At 41.3% G+C, this 21056-nt stretch overlaps 3 protein-coding genes across 4 annotated transcripts in view; 2 read left to right on the top strand and 1 right to left on the bottom strand.

Moving 5' to 3' along the window:
• znf385d (zinc finger protein 385D) overlaps positions 1-21056 on the top strand; it is a 353987-nt gene that overhangs the window by 67969 nt on the left and 264962 nt on the right. The window lies entirely within an intron of this gene.
• Positions 1002-10304, bottom strand: rab5ab (RAB5A, member RAS oncogene family, b). Of its 2 annotated transcripts, none has more exons than XM_080425409.1 (6): positions 10155-10304; positions 8510-8736; positions 5512-5663; positions 3875-3997; positions 3488-3581; positions 1002-3013 (listed from the first exon to the last, which is right to left on the bottom strand). In XM_080425409.1, exons 2-6 carry the CDS (start codon positions 8673-8675, stop codon positions 2898-2900), a joined length of 651 nt encoding a protein of 216 aa, XP_080281535.1. In that variant the 5' UTR covers positions 8676-8736; positions 10155-10304; the 3' UTR covers positions 1002-2897. The 2 variants fall into 2 exon arrangements, with proteins under 2 accessions (XP_080281535.1, XP_080281534.1); XM_080425408.1 differs by having other exon boundaries at positions 10111-10302.
• Positions 11350-19880, top strand: efhb (EF-hand domain family, member B; the record flags this gene model as incomplete). The annotated part of the gene is made up of 12 exons (XM_080425860.1): positions 11350-11400; positions 12041-12100; positions 12559-12702; positions 12951-13128; positions 13570-13680; positions 14790-14919; positions 16793-16860; positions 17179-17333; positions 17575-17779; positions 18255-18482; positions 19153-19334; positions 19734-19880. The coding sequence occupies 12 exons, from the start codon at positions 11350-11352 to the stop codon at positions 19878-19880; spliced, it is 1659 nt and encodes a 552-aa protein (XP_080281986.1).

Below are 21056 nucleotides of genomic sequence, written 5' to 3' on the forward strand. Positions count from 1 at the left end.
GGAATTAACGAATGTTATGAAAAATATGATCTTGCTACATGTTGACTCATGCAACAAGGATTTGTGACTATATAGTGTAGAGGATTGGTTCTCAAAGTGAGGTCCGGGGACCCCCAGGGGTCCTTAGGGGGGTTCCAGGGGGTCCCCAGCAAAAGTAGTTAACATAGCATCACGATCATTTTAACCACTTAACCATATATAGGTTGGATATTCAAAAATAACAGATCTACAAGCTCACAGTGCGGCTGCAAGCTTGTACATCTGTTATTTTTGAACATGAAAAATATAAAAAATGTTAGATCATCTTGCATTTTTTTAAACAAATCTTCTCTTCTGGGGGTCCCATTTTCAAATGGGGGTCCGCGGCCAAATATATATCGATTTGGGGGTCCTTGACAAGAAAATGTTTGAGAACCACTGGTGTAGAGCCTCTTACTATAGAGCATGGTTCCCCCACTGGTGGGCTGTGATGATATTGCAAGTGGCCCCCCATATAATTGGAAAAACACAAAAACAAGATTTTAGTGATAATATAACAATATTTAAAAATAATTAACGAAATAAAAATGTCAGTGTTTTTTCTAGACTACTGTTGACACAGATTGTGCCGATCGAGCAGCCAAGGATCACAGGTGCACAGCAAAATCAAAGACACTATCAGGGGAAAGTGTGGAAATTAAGTCAAACGATCAACTGGGAATCAACAACTGTTGAAGCAAGACAGCGGAATTTAGAACAAAATTCCTCACAGAAATGTCCACATGGACCGTGACAACACTGCAGCTGACTTAGAGAGAACGTGTGGACACAGCGGTACTTTCAGTCCAAGGAAAACATTTCAGTAATAATTACGTAGCTCGAGGGTTTCACTGAAAGTACTATACACAGGGACCTGACAATGAGGGTTTTTTCTTATCCAAATGGAAACCTGTCATCTACCGTTTGTATTTTTCTGCATCATTTCATGCATTGATTAGAGCAAGAAAAGACATACAACAGACCTAATTTATTGGATTTATTAACTTGTATCCAGACACTCAAACTGATCAGCCCATCACTAGTAATGCTGTTTTACATCATTAAAATTCATTGAACTGTAAGAGACTGCCAGTTAAGTTAATTCTGCTACCTGCTCATAGCTGAAGGTTAGCAAGTTCAACACAGTCCATCATATAAAATTCAAGGGCAGTCATTAATTAAAACATGAATCAACAATTGTGCAATGCAATAAAAGGTCCTCTCGAACACGAATGGACCATCTTTGAGAAAAGTAACAAGACACCAGGGAAGATTCTGTTAATAATACTACATATATCTAAAAAGACCACCACTGATTAACATTTGACCAGTTTGTGACAAGTTCCAGAATGAATAGAAAAAAAAGAAAAAAAAAGGAGACCTATATCGAACTGTACAATTGTTCGGAATCTCTAGATACTTTTCCTGGTGAGCTTATGCTCTGCAAGCTGTAGTAGAAGAGGAAGAAGACAACATTGCAACATTGCACCCTATAACAACATTAGAGTATATTTTTCAGACTTGTGACAATGGATAATAGTCAGATTTTCTCAGTGTATTGTTGGAATTCCACTCAAAACAAATCGCTGAAAGAAAACAGAATCTGGCGCAAGCTGATTTCTGACCTTGACAGTAACAGTGTGGGTTAGCTAAGAAAATAATTAACATAGGACTACCCATATATTTAAGTCTTTGCAAGACAATTCACAAAGCAGGATGTTTTAATGTTCCAACAGTCTTGTGTTTTCTTTTGATCATCATAAATCAATTCATTACCCAGTTTAACAGTGCTGTAAACTAACATGGGACTTCTGTGCTACATGAAGCCAATCATAGCCTTGATGATGCAGTCATGAAGCAGTAGTCCAATAACAAATGAAAACTTGTTAAACCAGCTTCCCGTTGTGCCTGTGGCATAATGGCGCTTGGTGTTCCTGCCAAACTGCTCTGTAGCTGAACAGGGCTCCTATACAGTTTTCCATTTTTAAACCGCCATAATTTTCCAGACCTAGCTTTCTTGACTTTACTTGAAGATTCTGCTCAATGGTCAACATGGTGTATGCTGACAATGTGACAATGTCTTGGCAATATGACTGGGCCATAATCCCTCAAACAAATTATTTTTTTCATACTTGTACAGAATTTCTGTGCCCGTTCTCTACATTTCAGGAGTAGAAATGATCATTTCCATACTTCTACAAACGGCATAGGAACCCTGGCTGAGGAGGCCCTCCATGCATCTGATGCAAGGAAGGTGGAATTCTAGTTTTGCCAACAATAAGAGCATCTCAAAATGGGAATAATTTGGTTTCTTTTGGTTGGATGGAAAACTCATCCCACAAACAAAATGTATCAGAGGCAACAGGATTTACAACCAGTCCACATGACACTGTGAACTGATAAGTGAAGCTAGGCCTTCTCATCAGCAAATCACCCTTGAAAACACACACCCACCCACACTTACAGACAGACAGACAGACAGACACACACACGCACACACACACTCAAACACACAGACAACTTCCACAATCGCACACTTGCCTGTCACTTGCTCGCTCATCTCTTTCATAAGGGGTTAGTCTTCCAAATGAATAAAGATAAAAATGTGAGTTTTTAGGCCTTGTAGTGATACATGCATCCAATATACTGATATAACTTCTTTCTTTTTTTTGTTTAAAAACAAAAGTAAAAAAAAAAAAAAAAACATCAACAAAAGTATTAGAAACGCAGCTATACAGAGTCTTTAGCTATTCCAGGGGAGTGAGGTGGAAGGTCAGGTCTGATGTCAAGGATCAGGAGGAGCCCCATATCCAGGTGTTATTCAGTTGGCAGGGGAGAGGTGGAGGAGGGGGTTGTGAAGGAAGGTTGGAAGGTTGGGGTTAGTTACTGCAGCAGGAGCGGCTGGCGGGCTGGGCTGTCTCCGTCAGGTCCACGCCCCTATTCCGCCCGCTGTTGGCGCCCGCAGCTTGAGGCTCATTCTTGGGTAGCTTCTTTGCTGAAGAAGCGTGTGAATAATACAAAAACAAATTTAAGACCGCTACAAGAGATGTACTGCAGACATATGGCGCATAATATGCTATCTGTCAAATCACTGAACTGTCATTTCCTTGTTTGTGAAAGGTAGGCAGAGAGAATATTCTTTCTGGTGTTGCAAGAAAACTGGAGAACTAATAAAAACCAAGTAACATTTTCATCACAAAGATTTGCAGCTGTAGCAAGTGTCTCCAATTGCTTTCTATATTTCTCAGAGTGGCATATACTTTCAGTTGTATTGGTGTGGGTGGATTACTCATTCACCAGTCTCCCCACAAGGTTTTCAAAGCTTTTTGGGAGACTTGCTTCTCCGATAACAAGCCTGCTTTTCTAACCTTCAGGCGATTGCTGCCAATAATTCCTGTTATTTTGAGGAACATGTCAAAACAATTTCAAACATCAATCCCTTTTACACCAATGACGCAAGAACACTTACCAATAGCCATGAATATCTCATTGACGTTCATAGATGTCTTTGCTGACGTTTCCATAAAAAGCAAGCTGTTATCATCTGCGTATGACTGTGCATCCTGTTAAAGTCAAACAAACACGATGAGACCACCAAATCCATCTAAATATCTTAATTCAGAAATGCCAAGATATTTTAAATGTGCATGGTTGCTGCCAGCCTTTCAATTATAATCTTCATATTGACAGAGAAAGGGTCAATATGAAGATTATAATTGAAAGTATAATGTTTTTTTGCCTGGGGTTTTAGGATTTAGTGAACACAGCTCCATTCATTAGAGATTACAGTTTTCTTACTTCTTTGCATTCACAATCACATCTCATGATTGATTAATAAGCATTCAAGGGCACAAACCTGAAAGTCCAATGCTCTTTTGTTTGCAAGGTCGGCCTTGTTCCCAGCCAGTGCTATTACAATATTTGGACTGGCTTGTCTCTGAAGCTCTTTAACCCAGTTCTTTGCTCGCACAAATGACTCCTGGCAAACAGAAAGGGGAGAGAAGAGGAAGAAATGATTGAGTAATATAACAACAAGGCCCATGTGGAGGATTGATGAGGATCCGTTATGTAACATCCAAACCTGGCTTTAGCTAGACTAGGTCCAAGATATAGTGTGATACAACTGAGAAGATGATGCTGATGAAATATGCCACTTGTAAAAGGAAATTATATTAGGATGAAAGACACCTTCTGTATGTCAAGTGACAACACTAGTTTAATATGTAGCTTTCACAAGAAAAAATTATGTCTGCATGAGGAGTAAGATCTTCAAAGACACTAATATTAATATCACTGCTTTGTGAGTTTTTCATAAAGGGAAAGAGTCAACCTGATTGCTGATTAGTTCATTCATTTTGCATAATTTTATAAAGCTTTTTTCAAATCTTCATACTGGTTAGTTGACCAGACTCACTCCCCATTTTCCACCGCAGTCTGAAAACTCACCTCTTCAGACTATACCTCACCCCATAGCACTCCTCAGTTCTTTGCAGATAGCTAAAAGGTTTGATGTTAACCTGGTATCGTAGTTACTTTGTAGCATTTATTTTTGTGTTGACTTTGTGATGCCCATAGAAATGATTACTTGCACACGTGTGTAGGTGTGTACTTTTCTTTTTATGTTGCTAGGTTACAAAGTTAAATAGACTCATGCTGAACAACTTTGTTTCAGATAAAACTTTTCGATTATACTACATAGAAGGCAGTTTTGTGACCATATGCATTAACTGATGGCTTAGTTGTAGGGCAGCCACTGTTAAATGGTTGACAAAGCATATTTGTTAATAGCTCATTGTACAATTATGCAAAATGGTGTCATTAACCTTTAAAATGCTAGTGGAGAGTTACTAAAACATTACAGAATTCTGAGATAAATAGGGCAAATGGAAAATATATCTGCACATTGGGATTAAGTTCCCAGCATGATAATATAATATTTGGACCAAACTTTCCCGAGTTCACATGATGTTTTGCTAGCTAGAATATGAATGCAGTAGGTAGTTATGTTTGGATTTGTTCAATTGTCCTTCGAGTACGCCTGGCCTAAAACAGATTGGATGTGGACATTATTATCAATCTCAAAAGTAAGAAAAGATGATGTTCAGAATTCTTTGTTCCCTTTATACAAAATGGACCAGACACAATCATATCCCCATAATCGTAATCTGGTTGACTGAACCAAAGCCTGGGTCTACAAACAAACAAGACATTTTGATTGTTTTGTGGCTGAGGACTGTTCACAGCGGAGAGTGATGTTGACATTTCATTTTGTGTATCTGCTCATCCTTGGCAAATCATTTGTTCCAGTTAACCCTGATTTATACTTGATCAACAAGCTCACAACTTGTTGCATCACAACACATTGTGAGCTTGTAGAGCTGCTATTTTTAGCACAGGACACATTCATACAATGGAATATGAATGAAGCATTATATGTTCAGTGAAAGCACCACTGATAAAATGATGGAGAAAGAAAAACAACTGCAGTTTCACCTCGTTTGTGATGTCGTAGACCACAATGGCTGCCTGAGCACCTCTGTAGTACATGGGAGCCAGACTGTGGTAGCGTTCCTGACCAGCTGTGTCCCAGATCTCAAACTTCACTGTTGTGTCATCCAAACATACTGTTTGAGTCAGAAAGGCAGCTGGAGGAGAACAAAGTAATGAAACCAGTTACAAACAGACGTATAACCAAATATTGGTGTACAAAAACTGACTTACAGTTAGTGAAAGTTTTAGATTAAGGAGAGCCTGAAATCAGAAGGTTAATTATGAACGATATGAAGCAAATTAGTTAAATTGACAGCCAAATACCAAACGGCACTTATAGACACAATAAGGGATGGATTAACATTATGTAACTTATTTGACTTTCCATAACTGAAATGAGGATGCGCAAAATGTCACCGGAGCAGTAGATTGTGGCCATCCTATATTAAAATTTGCTACTGGGAGGACCGGCCGGCTTTGACCCAGCCATAACCATTTAAAGAGTTCCCAATGCAGCTGCTACGCCCAAATATGGAGTGTGTTGTCGAACCTCAATGTGTCGTCATGGCATCAGCCGCAAACAAATCAGTTAGCTCCATACATGGGCACAAAAGGAGGCATGCCCATATATGGCCATATACTGATGACATCAGCGATCTCCATATATGGGCACAAAAGGGACAAGAACTGACAGGTAGCGCCCCAAACTCTAGATGTTCGGGCCGTTTCCTGTCTGTGTCCGCTTACTCTATCAATAAAGGCAAAAAGCCAAAAACAAAAATCTTAAAAACCCAACCTAAAACTTACCACACTTAAGGCCGTTTCATACGAGGAACGATTGACGCGCCTTAGTAATTCATTTTCAATGAGAGGCGGGCGTTTATTTGGGACGTGCGGAGAAGTTGAAGGGCGGAGAGGCAAGCGGGCGCGGTCCCGTGAAATTCTCGCGCTTGTGCTCGTTTCATGCACACGCCCGCAGGCGGCAAGAGCTGGATTGTGGTCAGCTTTTTTTCCACGCTATGTGCAGGAGGACAAAACAACAATGATCGCAGCGCGATGCCCGCTGATCCACGCGAGAACGCCCACGTCATTAGTCATTAGTCATTTCATAATTTAGGTCCATTGTGTTTAAGTCCACAACTAACTCCCTTATACATGTATATGCATGCAACGGGGGGACATTCCATAATAGGGATGATGACATCAGCCAATGTCAGACACTCTGATGGGTCACCACTGCAATTATTCTCTGCAAACTTTTATATATATATATATTTATATATATATAATATTTTTTTCTCATTGTGAAGCTTTTTTCAGAACTGGGCTTTACAGTTGTTCTGCCAATGGAAGATTGTATCAGATCGACAATCTGCTGAACCAATGATGATATGACTTTTATTTTGGTGATGTTTTTTTGCAACAAACTGATCGCTGCTCACACAGGCTGTTACATCAGTTACGTCTATTGCAGATACACTTACTTGCAGGTGGCGCTTTGAGCGAACACTTCTGTTGTATTTGCATTACACTTCTGGTGTTTTGTGCCATGAAAAATATTTGTGCAAACCCTTCTCGTGCTGCTCGGTGTCATCAGCTATGTCCGATTGATTGGTCAATGTGAAGTTGTGAAATTGATTTGACATTAAACAACAGAACTTGCACCCAATGTAAAGGGATTTGTGTTAGGAGTTCATACAGCAGAAGCCAATCGGTCATAAGCTTGGTTCAGCTTGCTTGCTCAGTCTTTACAAGAGTCAAATGATCAAATCAGTCTCTCCGTCCTTGTGGCATGGTTTTACAAAGAACAGAAGCCTATCAATAACATCTTTTAACTGCTATATCCATGCCCATAGCTGCAGCAGACAGCAAACCTCACCCCACTGCCACAATCACCTTAATCACCTATCGTTCATACAAATTCAGGCTCATAATTTGCTATCGCAACCTGAATACTCATTTCTTTAATAAGCACATAATCTGTGACCAGATCTCTCTGCTTGAACATTGTGGACAGAGGCCGACTGACAGAGTGCAGGGATTGACACTAACACCTGCCCGCCTGCCCGGGGCAGGTAAATAAAATGGTAGGGCAGGTGAAGTTTGCTATCTGGTTGCCCCACGGGCAGGTGCACATTTTGTCTCTCCAGCTCTTTTTATTAAACAGAAAATGCCTTTTCGAGTCAGGATACCAATTTTATCGAATCAGGACAGAGAACTCAGACTCAGGATACAGATTAAACCAGTGAAATTGGAAGTGATGACACAAAGAAATGAGCAGGCAAAATTGGAACTGGAACATTATAAAAATGAAGCTGATAAATGGGTACTCTCTCCTGATTGGCTGAAATGGTGTCACCTAACTGGAAATTTATTTTCTGTATCAAAGAGCTGGAGAGACAGAGAGACCCCTGTTACTGAACACACACTCTATAGCAATGATTACTATCAGAATATAGAGCTTTAACCCATAACAAAACCCTTTTTTGTTTTAACCAAAAAATATCACTTACCCTACCTTCAACCCATAGTCATATTCATAGCTATTTAGATATTTGGCATACATATTGAGGTATGACATTTTTTATCGTGCAGCCCATAATTCGCAAGTAGAAAGTACAAAAATAAGTGTTTAATTGAATGGTAATTCAAATTTAACCTATCATTTTTATAAATGACGATTTACTTTTCGGGCAAGTGGGCAAGACCTGTGGGCAAGTAGAAAATGACCTGTACTTGCCCGACGGGCAAGTGCCTCTGAGACCTTAGTGTCAACCCCTGAGAGTGGCTTACACTAGCTGCATGGTAGTGGCAAAAAACACTTCCACTCCCACATCTTCCTTCTCTGTTTGCTCTTGCCCCTTGAATTTCAAGCTAAATCTTTTCTACTTGACTCAAATGTTCACCCCCATAAAATAAAACAGCATAACATTAACCTTTTAACAGGCTCATTAACAGAGGGGCCACAGACAGAAGCTACCTCTGCTACTGCAGTACATACCTCCGATTGTGCTCTCTTGGAATTCGTGAAACTGGCCCTTGACAAAGCGAAGTACAAGACTGGACTTTCCAACAGCAGACTCTCCTAAGAGCACAAGTTTGAACTGGCAGATCTTGTTGCCTGCATTTGGCCCATTGGGTCGCGTTGCTCCTCCTCTACTTGCCATGTCATGCACTCTGGTCTCGTCCTCTGGATGCAGATGTACTGTGAGGAGTCACTCTAAATAACTGACAAGACAAGTGGATGGCAGTAATGAATACAGCAAAATACTGTAAATTAACTAGCTATAGCCATTTAAAGCAGTCTGTATTGATGGCATTTAAAAAGATAAAGATACAAATAAACAAGGCATGTTGCAAAAGAAAAACAAATTGATTAAGAACGAGTGAACAGAAAATAAGCCATATACACAATGAGTTGTTACAAGTAGGTTATCAGATTGAGGAGACATTAGCATCATATGCAGTATATAGCAGTGTGTATAGCAGGTTAACCTGCTATACACACCTGCATATGATGCTAATGTTCTAAATACAATGTACTTAGTTCCGTTTAACCTGTTTTCTATCTCTTTCCCTTTGCTCTCACACTACCTTCTCTCTTCTACTAAATGATGGGAGCGTGCACGGAAAACATAATTTCACTCACAGCTTTACACTTGTAAACTGTGATGTGACAAACAAAACTGAGACTCATAACAACAGTGCTTGCCTAGTGTCAATACCACAGCAATACAGGCTTTGTAACACAGCATTTACAATAATGCAATAATGACTGTACGTGTATAACAAGCGTGGCTATTAGTTAACTATTACTATACTAACTGTTAACTATAACAAAGTTAAGCTTAAACTAACTTTTGAGGGTGTAGACTAAATACACAGTCTGGAAAAGGGGTACATGTTACAAACTGTTCCCACACGTAATATGGATGTCTGCCACACCAACAAGTCAACACAGGCAGATCTGTCTGTTTTTGCCTATGCAGTTGATTTAAATCACGTTACGTCACACAGAGTTGACCACAAATAACCACTGTTATGTTGTTGACTGGCTCAAATGAGCAAAGTAGCAATACTAACACCGACAAGGAAAGTGGATATGGCCTCTAAAGAATGGCTAAATAGTCTCTTTGAGTCACCAAAACCTTCCAAATTACGTACTCCTAGTCGGGGTGGTTTTTAACATCACATAAATACGCGTGGCCGCTCCCTTCAGATAGTCTGTTTGTTATTACAACACATATGATGCAGCTTTGGGTGTGTACTGCTAACTCATAACGCTAGCTAGACAACATCGGCTACCTGGTTAGCCAACTAATTGCTCAATGCTAAGCAGGGGCAGCTAAGTGTGCGTCGCTGACGTTTGCCAGCACAAATACACAACACTTAAGATTTATGGGACTATATTACTGAAGCAAAACATTGGCCGCAAACCAGCCATGTCACCCAGCGCTGACAGGTGTGACCGTTGTACTGTTGCTAGCCAGAAGCTACACAAAAAAAACAAAAACACACAGATTCGGCCTAGCTAACGTTGTTTAGCATCGGGAGGAGCCCTCCTGATAGCCATTAGCTAGCTGGCTAATGTTAGCTACTCACCAGTTCAAAAGAGGAAAACAAACGAGTGAACTTGAAGGATTTACCAATAGAATATCAGTGGCACTTCAGTGTTTGTTTATTCACAGTTTGACGGCTATCTGGCTCGCCGGCGGTAGATTTCATAAGGTATTGCGACGCCTCTCTCCCACTTCTTCCAACTTCCCCTTTTGCATTCTACGAAGGATGATGACAGGCTTCTAGGAAGACACCAAGGATGTGTCGGTGACGTCACAACTAAGCGTCATCTAACGGAAATGAAGGAGAAGAGGAAAATATGTGGGGAAAGCTATGGGGGGAAAGGCACTTCTAAGCCTTTAACCACTGAAACCCCTATGGGTAACTGGAGTCCCTCAGGGCTCAATACTAGTATATTTTCTGTTTTCTGTTATTGTGGGGAAAGCTTTCGCTGAAAATAGCCGATTGACAAGCTCACAACGCGATGCAACGTGCCGCGTGAGCTTGTCGATTTGTTATTTTCAGCGAAAGCTTTCCCCACCATAACGATGCTGGGGTTTAAGTGGTTTAAGAAAGGGCAAAGTTCATAGTAGAACAATTCGGGGAAAAAAAGACAGTCGAGAGTTACACTTACACAGGATTAGAAGAAAGCAGAGGCAGGGTTACCGTTTTTGTATGGAACATTTTGCACAGGACTAGAAAGATTGATGAAGGCGCTGAGGTGGCGCAGTGGTAAAGTCCCTGCCCAGTGCCACCACCACCACGGAGGTTGTGGGTTTAGAATCCACCGTGGTGCATCCGGCTTTGTCGGGAGTCTATATACGAACACAATTGGCCCGTGTTCGGGGGAGGGAAGCCGGACCCGGGCGGGGCCACGGGGTGCTTGATATTGGTCATTACACATACTCCTACAAGCTGAGGTGGCACGTGTTGGGCAGGAGGAGTAGGACGGAGGCCCTATGTCCTCCCGGTGGGGGCTCCTCACTGGCAGGTGAGTCAGTAGGATACAGCAGTGACCACGCAGAAATGTGTGGAATTAATTGGCATAACGACTCAATTGGGGAGAAAAAAGGGGTAAAAAGTAATTGGCCTGATGACGCGAGGTTAGTTATGGAATGGAAGGCCAAAGTGATAAAATCCCAGAAAGGCTTTTTTTAAAAATATATATATCACTTTGGCCTTCCATAGTTAGTTGCAACCTTTTGGAAAAATGACGTATTTTTCAACTGGGAGGGGGGATCCTGCTTTGTGACGTCACTAAACTATCCTTGGTATTTTGTCCAGATGACAGCTCGGAAGACTGGAACTGACACGGCTAGTAGAGGTGCGAATAGAGTAGACCAATCACAGATTAGTGTTTTTTCCCCCAATTAACGTGCCTTTACTGAACTTAAAAGTGTCTACACAGTCTATACAGTAGGATAAAATAATAAAGTATGGTCTCAAATAAATTAGAGGCATAAATGAATTGTGGATCATGGATTGATTGATCCACAATTCATTTATGCCTCTAAGGTTTCTTGAAAACAAAGACAATTTATGACCAGCAGGTCATACAAATGATCCATTATTGCTTATGTTATAAAATGTTAATTTGATCTAGTTTAATTTCTTTAGGTAATTTTATCCAGGAAACACCCCCCAAAACATACAACTCATTCCTGGCTTCTGGTTGCTATGGCTACTGATAAACATCCCACTGCAAGAAACTGCAACAGGTAATGTAAGCTGAGTCATTTATCAAAGATTCTTGGCAGATAAAGAAGGGTAGAGCTGATAAAAGCTAGCTTGGTGGATTCTATTTCTGGCTGGTATGCGTTCAAGATGACTTTGATAGACGGAAATACAACATGCACCTGGAAATACAGGGATAGATTTCCAAACATACCTAGGGTAAGATGAACCCAACCTCTGTGCAGCTACAATTTGTACTATTTTGTTTGTGGAAAAATTGTTTCACTCATCTCCCCACCAGGCAGGGAAACTGATACCAGTAGGGAACAGAGCGAAGGACTGCTTACAAGAGATCCCCAGGGTAAGTCCATGTTGTGCTTGTGAGAATATGTGATGATGAATTTGTCCCTTTTGGTTCAACATCAGTGGGAACGAACTGTTGAACGGCACTAGAGGAGCATTAGGGGTTCAACTAGTACGTCTTGTTCAAGTACACTTCGACTTCAACACTATAAGTCGGAAGGAGCCGTGGATCAAACCGGAAGGTTCTGAAATGGCCGCTCTACCTCCTGAGCCACTGCTGCCCCCCCATCTCTGTTTTGTGTGTGTGTGTGTGTGTGTGTGTGTGTGTGTGTGTGTGTGTGTGTGTGTGTGTGTGCGTGTGCGTGCGTGCGTGCGTGCGTGCGTGAAATGACACATGATTAATTAAACTTAAAAAATTATACTTAAGTGAGTTTCTGATATTAACGCCCCAGATGTAAGACAGCTGGGGCAAAACAATTTATACAGCTGCGATATGTTTATATTTTCACCTTCCAGCCTTCCACTCCTCCAGTGGTTAAGAAAATCCTCAACACCACTCGACCAGAACCGGGAGCTATTAGAGTTTTCTATGGGAAAGCAAATGATCCTGATATTGCCAGGACTATAGTTCATGGCATCAACACCAGAACTTCACTCTCTGTGAGTATACAGCCGGACTGGCCCTCTGCTGCATGATTTATGAGAAACACTGACATTTACTGCAATTAGATGTGTTTCAAAAGCACCACAGAACATTAAATAGACAACTGAACACAGAAATTATATTGCTCTGCCTTTTCACCTCACATGGATAAGAAGAGGCTATGTTCAATTTATACTATATTGTATGATGAAGTATCAGGTTTTATAGAACTGATAATCAACATATTGTTTCTGTGATTAAATAGGGTGGAAGCCTGCTTAATCCACCACAAAAGACCTTGTACAAACAGAAGTTGTGTCAGCTCAGTGAAGCTGTGTATGCATCCAGTCGGAAAGCCCCCCTGGGCAGGTCACATGATCAGAGTCTTGGCCTTCCAAACTGGTACACTGACAAAACCACATTTGGTGTGAAAACAGTCAACGGTAAGCATCCGAAGCATGAGACCAAAGAATGTCACTAGTCATGCAATTTATCTCTGAGGAGTCACAAAGTTTCTTATAAAACCAAACCTACAGTAAGCTCACAACGTGTCGTGCTGCGACGCATTGTGAGCTTGTAGATCTGTTATATTCGGTGCACGACACCGTGCCAACAATGTATATCAAGCCCTTAATGCAACATCCAACAGGATTCTTAGACATGGCTCATAAAAAAAGAGGATTATTTCACTAATTGTTATACTGTATGAACAAATCAAGATCTAATGTCTCAATACAAGTGCATTGTGAACCAGTGTCTTTCATTACAGAACATCCAGAATTAGTTGTAATAATGATAATAATGTGCTATTAAAGTTAATTTAGCAAGAGTAGAAGTAACTTAAAATTCACATTCTGGAACTGCATTTGTTCCTTGGTGTGCAGGTGTAGGTGCAGGTGGTGCTGTCAATCCTCCTAAGACGACAGACCAGTTGGAGCAGGAGGTACAGGAGGGACACCAAGCTTATATTCGTAGCCACAATGCATACTTTGTTGGTAAGTCAAGTGAATATTTGATTCTTTACTGCACTGTGATACACAGCGTGTGCGTGTGAGTGCGTGTGTGCGTGCATGTGCTTGCGTGCGCGCAGAAAAATTATAGACAGACAAAATGTACCTTATGTCGAATGGTGGAATAATGCATCACTGCGTAGACAATAGTCTGAAATCTGTGTGGAACCTGCATTTCCAAGGGGCAGATAAAAGAATGCCTCTGGTGATAAAACTGCCCCACATTGCATACTGGGCCCTGATTGGTGCCCCACAACATCGGGGGCAGCTAAATCCAATCACAACCAAGCGATGCCAGACTAATCTGCAGAGGGCTTCTTTTATTTTTTTGCACTGGTAGATTCGTATGGTTTCCGGGCTAGAATTATGCACAATAAGGCAACTTTTCCTAGCATTTATCAACAAGACTAAGGACATTACTTGGCAATCCAGTCAGTAGTTTTCACGTGGAAATGCTGGTTTAAGGGTGATGCTAGAGGCCATGGGGTCACCAAAACCATCCTCCATGGCATTCCATGGTAATCAATCATGTTAGCCCTGAGGAGTTTCTGTCAGAAGCCTCAGCTCTGGCCAATCAAATGGTTGCAGCTCACAGCTGGCTCTGTTTATGTATGGCATTATGTCTACTGCTTGTTGGGTCTCCTGTAACATTATTGCGTGTGTGTGTGTGTGTGTGTGTGTGTGTGTGTGTGTGTGTGTGTGTGTGTGTGTGTGCGTGTGCGTGCGTGCGTGCGTGCGTGTGTGTTAAATAAATAAAAATAAATGTATACATGATGACATCTAAACTTTGCTGGAGTGGCCCGTTTTGAACAAAATGCTGCAAATTATGAACGCAGCGTCTGATTGCGGTGAAACTTTGAACACATATTCGCACTACGTTGAGCCACCCTTTTCACATTGCCCACCAGGAGGCCTACAAATTTTGTCAAAACATTAAACAAATCGGACATTGCTGGCCCACAATAACCTACCTGACCTGGCGGAGACCTGTGCTCCGAGGGGCACTTTTTGTAGTTATCTATGAGTTTGTTTGCAGAAATGTGCAGAATTTTGTGAAATGTCATGGCCATTCAAATTGCTTTGCTGTGTTCTAGGTGAGAGAATTGACAGGAAGTACTGCTGGAGTCACTATGGTAGAGACAGCAGGTTTGGAGTCCCCACCCCCCATTACAACGATGGCTGCAGGACCGCCAAAACTCTCCGGTGGCTGTACGACACACCAAAGTAAGTACCGTACTCATTTTATGAATGGGGATTTAAACTCAAAACTCTCTGTCCCCAGACTGAAATGATCTTGGCTCAAAAGTATTTGACCAGCCATCCTATCCTGTATAAAATTGCCTAGAGGGTGGGTCGACGGCGGACAGTGGATGGTGGACGTCACAAACGTAACATGCAGACTTGCGAGGCACAGCGTTGCTCCTGTCTGCACCAAACTTGGCACAAACACTGTTCAGGGGTCTGCCATCAGAATAGCCAGAATAGGTGTGGCCACAGTCGCAATGTTGCTCCAATCCGCACCAAACTTGGCACAAACACTGTTCAGGGGTCTCTCATGACAATAGTCACTCCAGGGGCCAAGTTAGGGGCCACTGGGGGCCACAGGCACACTGTTACCAAACTTGACACAAACACTGTTCAGGGGTCTGCCATGACAATAGTCACACCGGGGGTAGACTGAGAGAACGAGCCCAATCGATGGTCTTTAAGGGTGGATCCAAACTCAGCCGCACGGATTCGTGCGGGGCTTCCTATTGCTTCACCAATCTATGTCCCCGCCTCCCCTCCCCTCCCCCCCGGCCTGTGCACGGAGCACGCTGACGTCACCAAATTTAGAGCGACGCCCCTCTGCACTCTGATTGGTTAGGAGATAACAAGGTCCTAAGACCATTCCTGCATGGCTCCCCCAGGCTTTTTTTCTTTTGTAACAAAAAAAAAAGCATGGGTTTCCGAGGCTACACCGGGGGCTAACAGGCAAACCATTGTTCTGATCAGCGCAATATAGGACTGGATTTTCAAAATCCCTTATGTATATACATTTGGAACAAATAATAATATCAAAATCAGAACAACTTTTTTTGTCACATCACAGGTTTACGGATGTAAAGAAGTGAGTGAAATGTGTTTCTGTGCAAGCTCCATCGTTTTTGTTGAGAAAGAAAAGAAGGGGGGAGGGGACAGGGAGAGAAAGGAGGGAAAAAATCTAACAGCAGAGAAAAACTTGTCAAGGAGAGGAAAAAAATTTAAGATACCATATATACACATAGCATACGGTGCATAGGGTTAGACATAAAGGTGGTAACAATTCGGTGCGTCCACATAGCAGCATGTACATGAGATTAGACATTAAGGTGTGAAAGAGTATCAACACATTGTACATATGATAATAATAATAATAATTATTATTATTATATAATCAGTTCCATCATCATTCTGAAGTCCAAAATCTGTGTAAAGTCTTCTTGAGGAGCAAGTCTTAAGTCAAATACCAAGTCAAATCCATGTCTCAAGTCAAATCTGATATCTACATAATGTAAACCCCAGGTTCGATTCCAGGCTATCCCAGCATATGTGCCGATGATATGAAATTTGTCCCTGAGCAAGACTCTTAACCCCAATTGCTCACAGGTTCTCATTGGAAACAAGACCGCAAGGACTTTCATGAACGACCTGTTAAAAGGAATTATCCTTATCCTTATCCTAAACTAGAATTTTCACAATGCAGTTGTAAGTCTTCACCCAACCTAATGAAGACCAGCCTGGTCAAAACATGTTGGCGTTCTTTTTTTTTTTACGTCCCCAGTTTTTGAGTGCTCGGATTAGTCACACTTGAGACTTGAGTCAAACTCAAATTCAAGTAATGTGACTTTAGTTCTCAACTCTGTTTTTTTGCACAATGTGCTATCATTTCATTTAAGTCCCATATTATTTTTGAATGATCAATTATCATGAATGAGCATGTGCCATGTTTATTTTTGGTTATCCTCAGATGCAGCCACAAACTGGAAAAATCGGTGACCTGAATTAGTGTTTGAAACACATATTATTTGATCATAATGAATGCCATCATATCACTAACTCTGTTTACTCTTTACAGGGCAGCAGACACACTGAATGTGCCAACAGATCACACGTTTGGAATTCTTCTGCCTTCAGATGAATTTGGTATATCCCACACACGCACGCACGCACGCACGCACGCACGCACGCACGCACGCACGCACGCACGCACGCACGCACGCACGCACGCACGCACGCACGCACGCACGCACACACACACACACACACACACACACACACACACACACACACACACACACACACACACACACACACACACACGTTTAAAGCAGTACAGATATGTGTCTTCGTTGAGCAACGTGGTCATGCAACTAAAGTATAAATTACGTATTAAACAGAGCTTTAAGGTTTGAGTCTTTCTTTTTTTTAAAATATATAACCTGTGCTCTGCTTCCTCCACAGGTGCTGGAGACTTGATATACTCTGCTGACCCAGGTCAGTATCAGAAAGGCCAGGACAGACAGCGTGGTCTGGTCAGCGCAGTAAGACAACACCTCAAGAAGGTCAACTTCCAGAACTTTCCTTCTCTGCTGCAGGCCTTCAGGCATTATGACATGGTACAAAATGTATTCACTACAGGCAGAGTGATAGTTCGGCACATTGGTGCTCTATACTGTATACTATAGAGTCACTTCTGTCACTAACATATGTGATACTAACAAATTTGTGGATGGAGACACTACATAATGTCTGACTATAGGCTGATTTATACTCTATCGTAAGACTGTCGCTCGCCAATAAGAGCAGATCTTCAAACTCACAAGATGTTGTGTATGTGTACACATGTGCATTTAATAGAACGGGAAAGGTGTTATTGACAAAGAGGACCTCAGGGACGTGTGTCGTCAGCTCCAGTTGGACCTGAGTGAACAAGTGTTGGATGATCTGATGGACTACTGCGACCAGGACAAGGATGGCCTCATCAATTTCCTGGAGTTTTCAAACTTCCTCAACTGGAAGGATAAGATGCCCATCAGTGTGACAGAACAGCGCATCATGACAAGTATGTGAGTGTGCCTGTCTGAGTGATCAATGGGGGTAGGTAGTGAAAGGGAACCATCATCCATTTCTTACACATACAAACTGTTGATCCTAAGCTTGAGATGTCTGATGTTACAGATTGACTAATATTTCAGCAAAATAAATTGGGCTCCCAGCAAGTTAGCAGGATCTGGGCATAGAGTGGACTAACATCACTAGCATTAATAACAATTACAAATAACAAGACATTCAGAGGATTAGCCCAGATAGAGAGGGTATATCTGGATTTGTTTTCTGTTGCTGCACTGCTGTAATTTTCTAAATTGTCTATTGTGAGTTTGTCGATGTTTGTGAGTCTGACTTGATGCAGTGTGGGCATTGATGGAGTTAGAAGCCAAATGTGTTCTTGTTTTGATCCTTTTATTTCAGTGTTTCCAGCACTTGAGAAAAGTGCTACACAAAATTCATGATTACTCTTATTAATAATGTTTTTCCAGAGCGCAATATCAGCACAGCCCCGGCCAACATGAGGAGGAACCACCACTCAGACTCGGTGGAGCCCACAGAGTCTGAGGCCTTGCTTAAATCAGAGGAGCTAGAGCTTGTGGAGGTAGGAAGGTCGCTGAAGACCCCCAGGACCCTCAGTCGACCCAAGACTGTGCCAGACCGCTTTGTCACCTCCTCCTCCCTGATCCGTGCTGTCGTTGGTGGCCCACCAATGACAGGTAAGTAAGAATGGGAGGCTTGCGCTGTGCAATTCAAACATCCATACAAATACATATGTTGTATTAACAAAATAACATTTTATTCACTAAAGAAAACATTTGGGCTGCGTCCGGATTCAGTCACTCATTCATTAATCCCTACTCCCTATATATAGGGAGTCAGATGTAGAGAGGACTATAATGAACTCATCTGCTAAATAAAAGCTAATTTCAGACACTAAAAATGTTGTCACTAATTATGTCGTACAATCAAAACCTTTGTGTCACCAGGCTTTCCGCGGTACCTGTAGAAATCCAATTTTTTTGTTCCGAACCCACTATATAGGGTATGATCACTATACATTCAAGCACCACTACAAAGTGGCATAATCACTATAGTGCACTATAGTGAGTAGGTAGTGATTTCAGACACAGCCATAGATTGCAGCTTTAAGTCACTGATATAGACCTATCAATGCCACATTATGGCTTTCTTAGAGAATTAATGTGTAGCTTTGATAATCTAAGAGCTGTTGATAGCATTTTACTGAACATTAACTATTTTTCAACAGAGTGCAAGTTCATGGTCTCCTCTGACAAGCATTTATTTCATTTCACTGACGCACATTCATTAGATTTTCTGTCACCGGTGAATCTGATGACATTAATCTAAGCTCTCTCCCCATTGTAGACTACCATACCTATGGCGTTCCCACAGTGCGTACTGACTTGCCAGCTCCGCGGCTGAAACGCATATGTGACAATAGTAATTACGGTGACCAGGCCACAGCTGCAGAGCTCCTGCATCCCACATTGCACTCCATACAGGGCATCCAAGAAAAACACTTCTTCAGCCCCCGCACAAAATATGAGGTAAATCAGAAGATCCATAATTCCACCCACTGCAGTTATGAACTATTATGAATTGTGTTTAATTGTGTTTTAAGTGAAGACAGACTTTTAGAAATGACATAGCCTAAAACCTAATTTATACCTAGTTGCAAAAATAACAGTGCATCAAGTGTGGTGTTTCATGCAATAGTAGGCCTTCTCTCACTTTTTGTTCTTGTTTTGTTTTGTTATGTCTCTCTCGCCTGGTTGTGATCCTATGTGACACAGCCTTCCGAATCTGGAGACAAATAAAGCTTAACTGAATTAAATTCAGTTGCAATGTAAACAGAGCTTAAATCTCCCACAGTCATGACTTGACTAGGTTTAGACAAATTATTATTTTTGGGATGCTTATGCCTTCTTCTGCCCTCCCCTGCACAGATTGCAGAGATCTTCCGGAATGTAGGCGTGAACATTTCTGAGGAGATGTTTGAGGAGGCATGGAAGCTGGCATATATGAAGCACCCAACAGGCGAGGTGTGTGTGGAAACATTCCGTAATATCCTTAAAGAAATAAAAGCAATGTAATTCACAAATGGGTTTTGCATAATACACAGTGTAATTGTTAATCAAAAACTGCCATTTCTCTTGAAATAATGTGCAAATTAGCGTTTCATTTCTGAGCTCAAGTCAATGTTGAATATTCAATTTGTTCTGTGATGATTTGGGTTTGATATACATGGATCAGTATTTAATTTATTAAGTAAAAATATTAATTGATTTATTTGGACTTAACAAAAACTGCCTGCTTTTCTTTGCTTTTTCTTTGCTTAAATAAATATTGAGAGCTTTGTTCTCAGCACCTTATCATTTAAAGTCATTTGTTCTGTCACAGTCTTTGATTAGATTTCCATACATATTTCCTGTATAATTCTATTAATCCGTCTTAAATTGTTAGACACATTTAATTTATGGCTTCTGCAAGATGACACATGTATGCTATGCACACATGCAGGCATGCAAGCGCACACACACACGCACACGCACACGCACACACACAGTTATGTATACACAGACATGTATCGAGGTACTATATCTGTAAATGTTTAAATCTGTACCAGATTAATGGATCAGAATGGCATGTATCCTTGCTGATCCATGTTAGAACATCACAAAACAGTCAAATAACACATTAATAAAAAATCATTAGTTTTGTTTGTTTGCCATTAATTGCCATTAAACGTACTGATGCACAGGCGTGATGAATTGTCTAATGTTCTCTTACCATAACCATGAGCATATTGACATGTGCTAAGCTAACTGCACTCCTATAATCTCATTATGACTCCTCAAGATGCTCCACCGGAACCATAACACCCCCACGCAAACTTCTAACAGGCCGCTGATTACTATGCAAGAAAATTTGAATAATCCCTTAACACATTTCATTGTGCATGAATTAGCGGCCGCTAATGACGGAATTCTATCTTTTTGTCAGATATGTTGTCAACATTAATAACGTGCTACATGTGGTAAACAGAATGGAATGACACGCAGCATTCACCAGCCTGTCAGTGGTGATGTCTTTGATGAGTGACGTGTTTCTGGCAATTACACTTGGCTCAGATATGGGATGCCTTTGAGTTGGAAAATAGAGTGGAGAATTCTCCTGTAGCGTGGGTTTCTCTTGCTTGCGGCATTGCTATGCAAGTACTTTAATTCCTCTACTATATGACTTCATACAAGTTGTGATCTCCTCTTGAC

Source organism: Gymnoscopelus braueri (assembly GCF_963280865.1).
Source record: "Gymnoscopelus braueri genome assembly, chromosome: 4".
In the NCBI taxonomy this organism is placed as follows: domain Eukaryota; kingdom Metazoa; phylum Chordata; class Actinopteri; order Myctophiformes; family Myctophidae; genus Gymnoscopelus; species Gymnoscopelus braueri.

Excerpts from the sequence above, each read along its gene's own strand:
- rab5ab (XM_080425409.1), bottom strand. The coding sequence starts at position 8,675 with ATGGCAAGTAGAGGAGGAGCAACGCGACCCAATGGGCCAAATGCAGGC. Across the intron at positions 5,664-8,509 it reads CCAAGAGAGCACAATCGGAG|CTGCCTTTCTGACTCAAACA; the intron begins GTATGTACTGCA and ends GTTCTCCTCCAG. Across the intron at positions 3,014-3,487 it reads TGAGATATTCATGGCTATTG|CAAAGAAGCTACCCAAGAAT; the intron begins GTAAGTGTTCTT and ends ACGCTTCTTCAG.